Source organism: Pygocentrus nattereri, chromosome 7, assembly GCF_015220715.1.
Source record: "Pygocentrus nattereri isolate fPygNat1 chromosome 7, fPygNat1.pri, whole genome shotgun sequence".
NCBI lineage: Eukaryota > Metazoa > Chordata > Actinopteri > Characiformes > Serrasalmidae > Pygocentrus > Pygocentrus nattereri.
In genome coordinates, this window is record NC_051217.1 from 34,288,767 (window position 1) to 34,303,099 (window position 14,333).

At 38.8% G+C, this 14,333-nt stretch overlaps 1 protein-coding gene across 3 annotated transcripts in view; it reads left to right on the top strand.

Annotated features, from left to right (window-relative positions):
- The window catches only part of cntn5 (contactin 5), a 356,151-nt gene that overhangs the window by 271,625 nt on the left and 70,193 nt on the right, over window positions 1-14,333 (top strand). For all 3 annotated transcript variants that reach the window (XM_017701954.2, XM_017701955.2, XM_037540216.1), the window contains one exon: window positions 7,097-7,241. In XM_017701954.2, coding sequence (XP_017557443.1) covers window positions 7,097-7,241 — 145 coding nt within the window. The remainder of the gene's footprint in view (window positions 1-7,096; window positions 7,242-14,333) is intronic.

The following is a 14,333-nucleotide window of genomic DNA, read 5'->3' on the forward strand; positions in this document are numbered from 1 at the left end:
GCTGCCACAGACTGTCCGGGCGCTGCACTTCCACACTTCCATCAACATTACGTCATAATTTAAATATTTCGAAAATATTGACAGACTTGACAGTTGTGAATCGATTCAGAATTGCCAACGTCCACATCGCGATGCATCTAAGAATTGAGTTGCAGTTTAGTGAAGATTGTGTTTGCATTTTATTGTCCTTCCTTCATTTCACCATGTTTTTGATCACTTATGAATGCATTATAACATGTTATGAATGTGTTTATAGATGCTTACAAATGTGACATTCATTATTCACGTTATATATATATATATATATATTATTCATCATTAAGTGTTACCTTAAATACTCGGACAGGGTCAGTGATGCCTTTAATCCTTTAAACATAACAGTAATTTTCTATGTATGATGCAGCCTCTGTGTTCCCTGTACCCTGTAATGTCTCAAACTATTTAAAAATAAAAATATTTAATCTGCCTTTAATCGAGCAGAAACTGCAAATGTAAGAAATGGGTTACACATGGTTGAAGACTGTTCTGTTGGGCTCAGTTTGTGTAATATCATTTGTAAGACGGCTATGCTGGGGATTTCTGTAAGCAAATGCTAAATGTGGCATTATTAATAAAATTGATTGGCCAATAATGGAGATCATCTCACCATCTCACCATGTACTCCCCCCACTAGCTGGTACATGGCTAGCAAACATGGCTTTCAGCTAATGTACACACATAAACCATAATTTTACACTAAAACACCAAAACATTATTTTGATGTGTTCCGATAGCAACAATTCTTCATGTTACACATTGATATTCAGACTCATTTACCTCAAAACAACAATCCAAAATGATGTACCATGTGGCATGGATGAAGCAGCCACACCCCCTGCTCCAAAAATTAGTAGTGTGGCTAAAATAAGGCTCCGCCTGTGGACTACATGAAAATATGAAAATACTAGACAGCGTTTTTGATCAACTTTGCTGATGTATAAGTTAAACCCATTATAAATCCAAATCTTTCCACTTTTCAACATCACTTTATATATTCTTATATTTCCAATTTTTTACAAACATTTACTGTTTTCACAAGAAATCCAGGGGTTAGGGTTTGAGACAGACACCTCCCATTAGAGAGTAATCCATAAATGGTGATTTTGTATACATTTAGCTTATTATGATCTCAATCAATGCCTTAAAATAGACCATAACATAATGCCTGTAAACAGAAATAAGTCTAAATAGTTGTTTATTTATTTATTTATTTTGGAACCTCAGTTTGAAGTGCCTCAGTAGAATGGTACGTACGCTATTTTAATTTGAAATACATTAGAAGGGACTTCACTCTATATTTATGAAAGACTGATAACTAACACATTTATCAACTTTGTTGAAACCCTGAGAATTTATTGTTCAGGAAATTCGTCATGCTCTGCTGTTTATCTGCTAGTTCCCCATTTCCTCAGTTGCTTTTTTACTGACACACTGCTGTCACTGCCGTGAAGGTCAGCTAAAGCTGCACCCTGGTCTTAACCATCATTTTGACTCTCTGATTTTTTTTTTCCTCCAACAACATTGGACTCATCCGATGTGTCAGGCCGCTGAGCCTCCCTGCAGACAGATTAGACATTTAACGGTAATTATCGTTAAACGCGTCAGTCGAGGGCTGAATTATTTTTATCGCTTAGCCTGGAAATATTTTACTTCTACTGGATGCTCGAGCATGACGATGAGGCAGCTAATTATGAGCACATTGCTCATGGACGCATGACTGCCATCGTCATGCCCTCCCTCTCAAAAGCAACAGTGTGTCCTCTGCTTCTAAAAGGCCTATGGTTAGTCATCTGTGGTCTTGTTGGTTGTACATACAGTGTGGATGAAAAATGTCTGAGACCGCACTGAAAATCTGGATTTTTTTTTTTCAACTTGGAAATAAATAATTTTTAGAGCTAAAAAAATGAAAGCAAAGAAAAATTAGGACTGGAAAATTAAATATCCTAGAATCTGTATTACTTCTAAGTCACTACTCAAATTTAAACAAATTTGTGACACTGACCATGTTAAGACCAAAAGGTTCAAATTAAATAACTGAAGTGTATTTAGATGACATTAGATGACTCTTAAGTGGATATGTTGACTTCACAGGCTTTTAAAACTTTGTGGAGGCCTGTGGCTTTTGTATATTTATATTGTATGTAAATTTCATGACGAATGGATTAGAAGAAATGACCCAAAATAACTTATTGGTTATACTTTTTTTCCTTCTCCAGTAAAGTTATTGTTTCGGATATACAAGGTTTTCTCCCGACAGTAGCGATATATATGTCGATGCTGAGTGAGTAACACTTCTAATTTCTTCTTTCGGCTGCTCCCTTTAGGGGTCGCCACAGCGGATCATCTGCCTCCATCTTGCCCTATCCATTGCCTCCTCTACTTTCACACCAACCATCTCCATGTCCACCATCACTACATCCATAAACCTTCTCTGAGGTCTACCTCTTCTCCTTCTACCAGCAGCTCCATCTCCAACATTCTTTGCCCAATATATCCACTATTCCTCCTCAACACATGTCCAAACCATCTCAACCTGGCCTCTCTGGCTTTATCTCCAAACTGCTCCACCTTCACTGTCCCTCTGATCTGCTCATTTCTAATCTTGTCCATCCTTGTCGCTCCCAACAAAAATCTCAGCATCTTCATCTCTGCCACCTCCAGCTCAGCCTCCTGTCTTTTAGACAGAACAACAGTCTCCAAACCATACATCATAGCAGGACGCACTACTGTCTTGTAAACCTTCCCTTTCACTCTTGCTGCTATCCTTCTGTCACACATCAGCCCTGACACCTGTCTCCACCCACTCCATCCTGCCTGCACCCTCTTCCTCACCTCTTTTTTGCACTTTCCATTGCTCTGGATGGTTGACCCAAGATATTTGAAGTCATCCACCTTTACGGCCTCTGCTCCTTGCATCTTCACCTTTCCACCTGCCTCCCTCTCATTCACACACATGTATTCCGTCTTATCTCTACTGACCTTCATTCCTCTCCTCTCCAGTGCAAACCTCTACCTCTCCAGATTCTCTTCCACCTGCTCTCTACTCTCACCACAGATTACAATGTCATTTGCAAACATCATGGTCCATGGAGCCTCCTGCCTGACCTCGTCTGTCAACCTGTCCATCACCATTGCAAACAAGAAAGAGCTCAAAGCTGATCCCTGATGTAACTCTACGTTCACCTTGAAACCATTGAGTAATACTTCTAACACACCCATTAAATGAGAGAAAGCATAATTCAAAGCTTGTTGTGTACAGTTTTGTAATGTTTTGACAAAACACCATTCAACACTGTATCACTGTAAGATGTAGCAAAACAGTGCAGAATGGTTTGAGATTAATGTGCCCCTGGTGATGGTTAAATGAATTTGGCTCTGATTTTGTTTTGGCCAGACTTCTGCCTTTCAGCACAGCCTTTATTGTTCGTTTCACCACATAACTTGGCCAAGAACATGCAGCCATGCGGATAGCCAACTGTCAAAATTCCAATAGTTGTGGTCAAAAGGGGACGACACATATGGGCAAAGCTTCTGAGACTGGGGGCAGCCATGGGCTGGAGGTTACGGAACCAGCCTTGAGACCAGAAGGCCACCTGTTCGATCCCCTGAGCCAACAATACATGACTGAAGTGCCCTTGAGCAAGACACCTAACCCTCAACTGTTGCCCAGGTGCCTTGGATAGGTTGCCCTCTTTTCTGTGCGTGTGTGTGTGTGTGTGTGGTTTTTCACTGCACAGACAGGGCAAAATGTGGAGGTGAAATTTCCCCATTGTGGGACTAATAAGAGTCATTTAACTAGTGCTGTTCCATCTGTACAAATTGCCTGTTTGTACATTTCTTTAAAAATTCTCATATTATTCCTGCAGTATGAAGTTAACAGAGTGCAAATACAAGCAGCAAAATAGCTGCATAGCAGCGTTTGATCTTAGCATGTGGGCTGCATAATAGAGTGTGGGGTCAGGCATCTGTGACCTGATTGGTTAAATTGAAATTGAGGCCTAATTAAACCAATCAGTCATAGGAAAGCAAGTTTCTTTGATTGTGATGCATGTAGATGTTTTACTGACGTTAAGAAAATTAATTTTATGGACGCTAATTGATGCTAATGTACTAAGTTCCTGACCGATGTGTAGAATCAGAGATACTCGTGACAACAACTAAACCAATTGAAAAAGAATGTATGTGTCTCTGGTGCGGACTTTAGCAAATGGACTGGGCATGAAAACAGTCTTGGTCATTTCAGTACACACCTGTAAAGACTGATCATTGTAAGATGTAAGACTGCTACAGGATATAAGAATGGCTTCATACTCTGTTTTGTGGAAATTGAAGGTGCTGTACTGCATGACTCTTAAGGAGCAGCTGCAATTACCTGTCTGTAGGTATATTTCCGGCAAATTGGTGATATGAGACCAGTTTATCTCCAATAAACCCGACACCATATTTTGGAAACAACAGGAAGCTTGTGAACGACATAACATATTAATCAACGTTCACATTACAAGACTCATTCCTCAAATCTGATCTCTCTGACATGAGAACGAACCAGCGTCCTGAAATGACTCTCATGCGCACATCCTACTTAGTAACGTCATGTAAATGAATCACGTGCATCATCAGCACAAACTAACGAGCAGAACAAGCTTCGCTGAGAAGATAATTAACTCTGATCAGCTCTCAGCTTCATTATTAGAGCAAGACGAAGGAGAAAAAGGTGAGATGAGCTGCTTTTCCACTGTTTACAGGCTTTAACATCTATTTGGCGCTGTTGCCATGGTAAAGCTGTATATGCAACACATGAATTCCGATCTGAGGGTCACATTAAGGTCACATGGCCATGAATCAGATACGTATCTGATCTAGGACCACATATCAAAGTGCCTCAGGTCGGATTTGAAAAGATCAGATTTGTATGCCCAAACAGTCCTGAGAACATCAGATCTGAGTCACATTTGGGCAAAAAATCGGATTTGTGCCACCTCAACCTGGTAACGTGAACGTAGCCTTATAATTTTTGTCAAGTTATTTTTCTTATAAAGCCGCTTTGTAAATATGAGACATTCTGGATGTTCAATTTTATTATAACTTGAGTCTTGTAACATTTACAGATGGAATCAGATACTCGCAGACATGGCTAGTTTTATAAGATTTATTTACAAAGGAGCAGAAAACCAAAAACCAAAAAGACAAGTTCAAAAACCTGAAGATCCACAGCCGAGCAAAAGGACAAGGCGAAGAGTGGAGTCAAAAACATAAAACAGGTCATAAATAGGAACTGACAGCTTGAATACACGTGAAGAGGTGAACGTGATTGGAAGTCCAGAGAGACTGATAGATGGATCTTGGTGAGTCCTGAGTCTTGTGGGGGAGCAAGGGGTTCTGGGAAATGCAGTCCGAGGTGGATGAGTTGACAGTTATGCAGCTTTTTTAGTCTTTGCATAATCATTTAAAGCTCTGCTTTCCATTCTGGACATCATCTAAAATTTTTCATTTCTTTGTTTTTTCGTTGTGTCCAAATGTTTGAACAAGCTAGTCAAAATTCCCTGTTTTATTGTTTTTCTGAGTGCAAATTAGTTAACACATTAATAGCCTCTATAGAAAATAAACTTAAATATTTTTCTGTACATGCGAGAGCACCATTTCTGTTTATTTACTGAGTTTAATACACACACATTATTTAAGCCCTTTATCCTTTTGAGCTAGTATCTGAGCTCAGGATGAGCTTTCACTCTAACCTATTTGTAACTAGCAATGATACTTTCTCTGGGTAGACAAAGCACTTTTTATAAGTCGCTCTGGATAAGAACGTCTGCTGAATGCTTTAAATGTAAATGGGTTACAGGGGGTGCTGGAGCCTATCCCAGCAGTCATTGAGCAGAAGGTAGGAAGCACCCTGGCCAGGTTGCCTGTTCATTGCAGGACGGACACTTTAACATATTTGAAAAAAAATATGTTAAAGCATAAAAGTAAAATGTCTCTTTTGTACAAGCAAAGTTTTATGTTTATGTTAAATTCAGCAAATGAACAGTAAGAAAATCAACAAAACTTTGTGAAAGGGTGCCCAAACTTTTGCATATGACTTTTGTTTACATAACAACTTTTTGTTTGTTAACAAAATTTGTTTTATATATTATATTATCCATCCATCCATCCATCCATCCATCATCTTCCGCTTCTCCGGGGTTCGGGTCACGGGGGCAGCATCCTAAGCAATGAGGCCCAGACCTCCCTTTCCCCAGCCACTTCCACTAGCTCCCTGGGGGGGGATTCCGAGGCGTTCCCAGGCCAGCTGGGTGATATAGTCACGCCACCATGTCCTGGGTCTTCCCCGGGGTCTCCTCCCGGGTGGACTTGCCAGTGACACCTCCCAAGGGAGGCGTCCAGGAGGCGTCCTAACCAGATGCCCAAACCACCTCAGCTGGCTCCTCTCGACGTGGAGAAGCAGTGGCTCTACTCTGAGTCCCTCCTGGATGACCGAACTTCTCACCCTATCTCTAAGGGAGAGTCCAGACACCCTGCGGAGGAAACACATTTTGGCCGCTTGTATTCGCGATCTTGTTCTTTCGGTCATTACCCAAAGCTCATGACCATAGGTGAGGGTGGGAACGTAGATCGACCAGTAAATCGAGAGCCTTGCCTTATGGCTCAGCTCTTTCTTTACCACAACAGACCAGTAAAGAGCCTGCATCACTGCTATATATTATATTATATTATATTATATTATATTATATTATATTATATATTATATTATATTATATTATATTACATGCCTGCCACAATGATTAACTTTTAGCTGATAGTTAAATGCCAGATAAATAATTGGCTTTAACAAATTAATTGTAGTTTTTTGGCTACTGAATGCAATACAACCCTAAAGTGGCCAAATTGTCTGATTGTCTTTCTATCTGCTGATACTTAGTACTTAGTGAAGACAAGCCACAGGTGATTATGTAATTGTGGCAGTGCTAAACAATATGTTTAGCTTTAAAGCATTAAAGAACGCTGGCTTTTTCTGTACGAATGTGTGAACTAAGTGTACTTTCCTGTTTTTTTCCAGCATCAGCGCCCATGTTCAACACTAACACAGTGACCATCATCGCGACAATGGGCAAAGACATTTCTCTGGAGTGCAGACCGCGAGCTTCACCCAAGCCCAGAATAACATGGAAGAAAGGAGAGCGGAGAGTCCAGGCCAACAGAAGGTAAGACTACTCTCAAATCTAGGTGATGGTGATCTGGTTTTATTTTATTCCTTGTATTTATTACATTTATTGATAAGTAAAGAACATTATCTAACAAAGGATGATACTTTTTTCACTTTATGTCTCAAACCAACCGTATTAGCAAATAAACACATGAATATGAATGTAGGTCATGGTTTATTGTTACATGTTTTGTTGTTGACACATTTCCACCTTGGCATACTTTTAAGTTTTGTACTTTCTTGTTTTGTATTTTTAGACAGAACCATAAAGTTTTGCACAATTTCTACACACTGTGTTTGTGAATGAGTCCATAAAAGCACAGTAGCACAAAAGTGAGCAGTTTTTTTACAGTTTTTATTAACAACAAGACAAAAACCTGCACAAAACCCTTTTACTTAAAATGCATGTTATTTGAAGTTTTTACTACTTTTTGTTTTCTGTTTGTTATGCCCTTTTTTGTCATCCTGCATTTCTATTGGAGCATTGCTTATATATAAAAGTACTTTTGGCTTTTTCTGTCCACAGTTACAAATGTGCAAGGTGTCGGTTTGCAGGGGCAGTTTTTTGTATGCTTTACACAGTGTGTACCATCTGCATCATGACGTTGATTCGGGCTGTGACGAGTCATTACACTGTGCGTTGTTCTTTGCTGGAACTGCAGTTCTAAAACCTCGTTTGTCTAAAAAAATATTCCCTTAGCCAGATTTGTTGTATTTCTGTTTGTTTTTTATTTTTCAGGTGGCTTTTCTTGCTTTTCTTTTTCTTCTCTCTCAGTGTTGCCTAAAGACTCTCCCACCACAACTTTCTCTTAATCAGAAATTCCAACTGGCTGAGACAAGCTAACCAAAACCAATCTGTGTACCCATTTTCTGGTGTGGTGCGTGAATGTGCCAACCCTGCCTTTTACGTCTCCAGATCACATACTCTGATAGGCTCTGGCTCACTGACGAAAGCCAATCAAATGCAAAATGTACACTACATTTATATATGATGACATGCCATGAATAAAGAGAGTCAATTTACACTGATTTATAATTAAAACAATTGAACAAGCATCGTGCCAAATGCATGAAAAAGGTTAGCGTGTTTTCTATACATTTACACTGGAAGTAAACAAACGACAATGACAAACAAATGACAAACTTAGGCTTTTATTTTCAGCTCTGTTTCTCAAATTTTAGCAGGCTAAACACTACTGAAGAGCAGTGACACTTTAAAGACTATACAGTGTTTCATCTCACCAGTGAGACAGCCAGTTCAAAAGGGTTAAACAGATCAATGATACACACTTACTGATCCAAATTCTGAATGAGCTCACAGACTTCATGAATCATCATGAAAAATGATGTAGGAATATGTGAAACATTTTGATACAAATGGAACATCGAAATGTAGGAATTAAAAAATGTATGTTGAATATCTCAGTATTTGTCATGTTTTCCGTCAGAATTTGCCTCATTAAGTCACGCCCATCTGCTGTCACTAGATGAAGCCACAGTGGCCGGTGGAATGCTTCTGAATTGCTGGTTCATGACTCTGATTATATCCATCATTATATATTGTAGCTGGTTGTCTTCTTCTTTTACCATCAACTGCATGTTAATAATGGGCTTCTCCAATGAATTGCTTCCTCTAGAACACGAGAGCTCAATCCTGGTCTTGGAGATCTACTTCCCTGGAGAGTTCAGATCCAACTTGACTTCAGTATTAATGAAGACCTTGATTACCTGGATCAGATGTGTTAGATTAGGAGTGCAGCTAAAGTCTGCGGGGTGGTAGATCTCCAGGACCAGGACTGAGCACTCCTGCTCTAGAAAATGTCCAAAATAAGATTAGATTTGGTCAAGGATCTTTGCTGTCCACGGTACTCTCAAAAGACTTTGCCAACACTAAAGTTCAAAGTCCTGAATATTTCTCCTGTCTCACTTGGTTACTGACCAGTTTTTTCATCCATAAATAACCACAAAATGAGATGACCACAGCCTGGGCAGTTCTGATTTTCGTATGTAGAGACAAATTGTTGCATTTAAAGATCTTTTCAAGATATCAAAACTTGAATCAGCCATAAAAATTGCACCCTTACTCAAATCCTCACCCCTGCTTTTTTGCCTTTGAGGCCCTATTGATTCTGGAAGGGAGCTTGGTCATTATTAGTTTCATTTAGTGCAGTGATACTCCTCAGGGTCCGGCTCTTTAATTGATTCCAACTCGTCGTGCCATTTAAAATGTGCTCATCAGCGTGCATAAATTTACATTAATGTGAGCTGAACACATTCTTAATCAATGTTTATGCTGCTGATTGCGTGTCTTGTGCTGTGGCATGGTTGTGGTGCCGTTGAGTTTGCATGCACTGTGAAATGTATTAGAGAAAAGCCCCAATGAAGCTGTTTACATCTAAATTGATTGATGTCAACCTACACAGTCTCTCTACATCAGAAAGCCAGACAGACTGTGAAAGAAATTAAAGATCAAAACTAGCTCCTGGATGAACAATGACCATCCTGGAACGTATACAAAACTAGGAAATTAAAGATGTGGTCGATTCTGCTACCAGAAACATGAAAAACGTGATGCCTATGGCAACCTCAAAAGCCCAAAAGGAGATCAATAGTCTAATTGTAAACAAACTCTCTTCATGCTGTGCTATTGGATGTATTGTTTCTCATCCCTTTGCTAGACAGTGAAACAATGAATAGCCGCTCTTCTGTTTTATGCCGCATTTCATTAGAAGACACAAATCTCACTCCGTAGTGCATTGTTTTCCATGTTTTCTACTGGAGTGCCTCAAGTGGGCATCTTTCTACTCTACCATACCCAATTTTATCACATACACTATGCATACAGTATGTGGATGCCTCACCTAATTACTGAGTTTAGGTATTTCAGCCACATCTATCGCAGCAAGTGTATAAAATAAAGCATATCCAATCTTAGATCCACACTGTGAACAGAATATGTTGTATTGGCGATTAAGTGATGTTAGATGTGGCACTGTCATAAGATACCATTTTTGCTACAAGTCGGTTCAAGAAATTTCTGCCCTTGTAAATGCCTCAGTTAATTGTATGTGGTATTATTGAGAAATGGTAGTGTCTAGGAGCCACAAAGTGGTAAACTATGCAAACTCACAAAGCAGAGTCTATCCTCTAAAAGTTGTGTATTGCTGTTTTTGTTAGAAAACCTTGTATCTCCATTTTTGTCATTTTTCAGTTTTTGACATGATTTGAAAATGCCTGTTGTCTTTTACATTGTGTGTAACATAACATTAAAAGTAAAGTAGGTTTTGTCCTTTTCCTGTAAAGTTGTCATTTTGGGGATACAAGGTTTTGTTCAGTCAGCTGTGATATGTTGTGTTGCATGGCTCACTAGAGTTCCAAACTGCCTCTGGAAACAATGCCAGTACAAGAAGTGTATGTTGGGAACCTAATGAATTGGTTTTCCTTGGCCAATCAGCTGCACAAAAGCCTAGTATCATGTGCATGCTGAGCATTGGCTGGAGTGATGTAAAGCGAGCCATGACTGGACTGTGGAGCAGTCCAAATGTGTTCTGTTGGACAAATCTGAGATTGACTGATGCCAGGATAACACTGCTTACTGTATTGCATAATGTCAACAGTGAAGTTTGTAATGGCCTGGGGCTGTTTATCAAGGTTTGGGCTTAGTTCCAAAGAAAGGCAGCAGTTTGGGGAAGATACTTTGCTGTTCCATCATAAATGAGCCCCTGTGCACAAAGCCAGGCTCCAAAAAGACACAGTTTGATGAGTTTGATGTGGAGGAACTCCAGTGACCTCCAGTCAACCACACTGAGCACTTTGGGATGAACTAGAATGTCAGTTGCAAGCCAGGCCTTGTGCCTGACCTCACAAATCCTCTTTTGATAAATTTCCGAAGACACACTCAGAAAACTGGATGCTGTTATAGAGCCAAAGGGGGATCAATTCTATATTGATGTCCACTGTTTTGAAATTAGATGTTTAACAAGCTCATATAGTTGTGATGGTCAGGTGTCCACATACTTTTGGCCATATAGTACATTGGCCATATAGTAGCATTCTGGGCATTTGTTTTTACAAGGAAAATGGCATAAACTGTATGGTAGATATCTAAATACATGAACATAATCAAATGGGCTCTGGACATTTTGACCTTTGATCATATATGAACAAGATAGTTCAGTGTTTTTGTTGAGTGGTTGTTTTGATGTTTTTGATTTCCTTGTGCTTAGGAGATGTTTTATATGATGCTGTTCATATAACTTTTAGAAAATGGCTATATCACTTAATTTATAAACCAATTCAGTTACCGTTTTCAAAAATATGTTCCTTTTTCCAGACCGTTCTTAATAAACTTGACTGCTCTTTTCTTCTCTAAGGACTGCCACTTAAGTTGTGATTAACCTAATTTATTCACTGCAATCAGTCAAAAGTACTTTTGCCAGCAACATGCATAATTTAAGTGTTTTATTCTTTTAGCTTTAGCAAAAAACATCAGAGAAAGTCAGGCTTCTAAGAAAAAAACAGGCTTTCAGCTTGGAATAAAATACTCTTTTGAATGCATAAAATTGACTAGATCATGTAATTACTCAACTGTGTAGTATGTAACCATGTATGTAACTTTGTAATTACATTTTTAATCATGTAATTACATATTTATATTCATGTAGTTGTATGTTGGTTTATGTAATTACATATTTAGCTGTATATTTACATTACTATAAATGTGAATATGTAGTTATATAAATAATTACATAGTCTAGTCTACTAATTACATTGTCTAGTCCATAATTGTCATTTTGAGCTACTATTAAAAATAGAATGATGGAATAATAGTTCAAAATGACAGTAATGACTCTAGACTTCTAAGACAAACTCATGAATAGGTTTTTAATTAGTCATGCATTCTGAAGCAGCAAAATAATACATGCAAGACTACATTTAGGAAACACTGGCATTATGCTATTGTATAAAGCATTATAGTGCAATATGTCTGGTCTTCACAGCCCCAGTAACTGAAGCAGTGTATACAGCCTTATTTACCTCTGTTGAGCGTGTAGGACTGTAATATTCCGGATCTTTCTCCTCTGCGCACTGACAGCTCTGAGTCTCTCTATCTATCCATGTATCATGTGGAATGAGAAGAGGGGGTGCAGATAAAAGCTAGCCAGCGTGGAGGTTGTCAGTCAGCGTGAGTGACGGAACTGAAATTATCGGGCCCTGTCGAGTGCGCTTGGCTGAGGCTCAGCAAGAGAGCCCCATGTTTATTAACGCAGCCCTTCCAACGGATTCATCTCGGGCTCTACAAGCAGAGCGGCTGCCTAATCGATGCTGTTTGATTTTATCGCTTCTCGCTCCACTCCTGGAAAAATCCTGAAAGAGCATGATATTTGAGATCTGATAGCAGTCTGTCTTGCAGTAACGATACCTAGTGATGTCATAGGGTGTTTGCCTGTGGAGATAGAGGGTCAAGTGAGGGAGCAGGCATCAGGCTGTTCACAACTTTGAGATGAACTAGACTGTCAGTTGCAAGCCAGGCCTTGTGCCTGACCTCACAAATCCTCTTTTGATAAATTTCTGAAGACACACTCAGAAATCCTGTGGAAAGCCTCCCCAGAAAACTGGACACTGTTATAGAGCCAAAGGGGTATCAATTCTAATGTATGTCCATTGTTTTGGAATTAGATGTCCAGCAAGATCATATAGGTGTAATGGTCAGGTGTCCATGTAATTTTGTGCATATGAAGGTATATATAGTGCATAAAAAGGATGGAAACAGGTCTAAAGGCACAGAAGTAAAAGCATTCTGGCTCAGATTATGAAATCTTGGCAATTGTTTTTACAAGGAAAATGACATAAACTGTATGGTAGATATCTAAATACATGAACATAATCAAATGGCCTCTGGACATTTTGACCTTCTAGCTAAGCAGATCATATATGAGATTTGACAGCAGTCTGTCTTACAGTAACAATACCCAGTGATGTCATAAGGTGTTCGCCTGTGGAGATAGAGGGTCAGGTGAGGGACCAGGCATTGGGCAATCCCCAAATGCTACCCCTGTATGATAATGGCCTGTTTTATAACAGACAGGTTTTTGACCAGTTTTACAGAAACTTTAAACATCAAAATCAACATATAGTAACTGGGTAAACTGCCCACTATGACATTATTTTATTATTTATTTCATTATCAATTTTCCCCATGTTCCTTTGTAAGTGCACTTCACAGACACTGACATATACGGCGGGGTCCAAAAGTCTGAGACCACTCTGATTGATCTTGTTGTTTGATTCCAGGTTTTATTAAAACTTGGAAATACACAACAGAAAGGTTTACAATTTTGAAAAGTTAGGACAAATAAATGAAGACGTGTATATTTTGATTTGATACATGTTAATTAAATGCAATATTAACATAGAAAAAATCAAATAGCAGAAATACACACTTTCTTCATTGGCCATAAAGGGTTTTCAACATGTGCTTTTGAAAAAAATGTGAAAAAAGAAAACTCAAATCATTATATAGGCAAAACTCTTACTTCATACCAATGAAGACACTATGATGAAAAATGTATTTAGTGTTGGTTACTAGCAAATTTGAATTAAAATATTTTATTTTGAACAGAATTTTATATTTATACAGAATTTAGTTTTTTTCTCACTGTGTATGGACATTTAAAGCAAAGTATTTGTAATGATTCATAATGAATTTACTTCCAATATCTTTTATCTGTGATAAAATGCAGTTACGGTGAAATAAGATCCAGTAGTAATGAGTGTCCGCACAGCACGTTACAGCCGTCCTTCTCATTTTTTTCATTTCATAACTTGGGATTTGGTCTCATGGTAGAGAGTGGGGGGTTGTGTCAGTAAAATATCTTGGGATATGTGCAATATAGCATGAAAGCCCAAGTTCTCAATGTCTGAGCACTGGTGTGCAGAATGCAGTCTCGCCCAGCTAGTAGCTACGAAAAGGCAAAGAGAGATGTAAGACGAACATTTGGAGACAAATGGACTTATTTGCATTTATAAGCAGCACAGTTGGTTTCCAGGAACATTAAACCTGCAATGAGAGACTGTCAAACACTAAAAA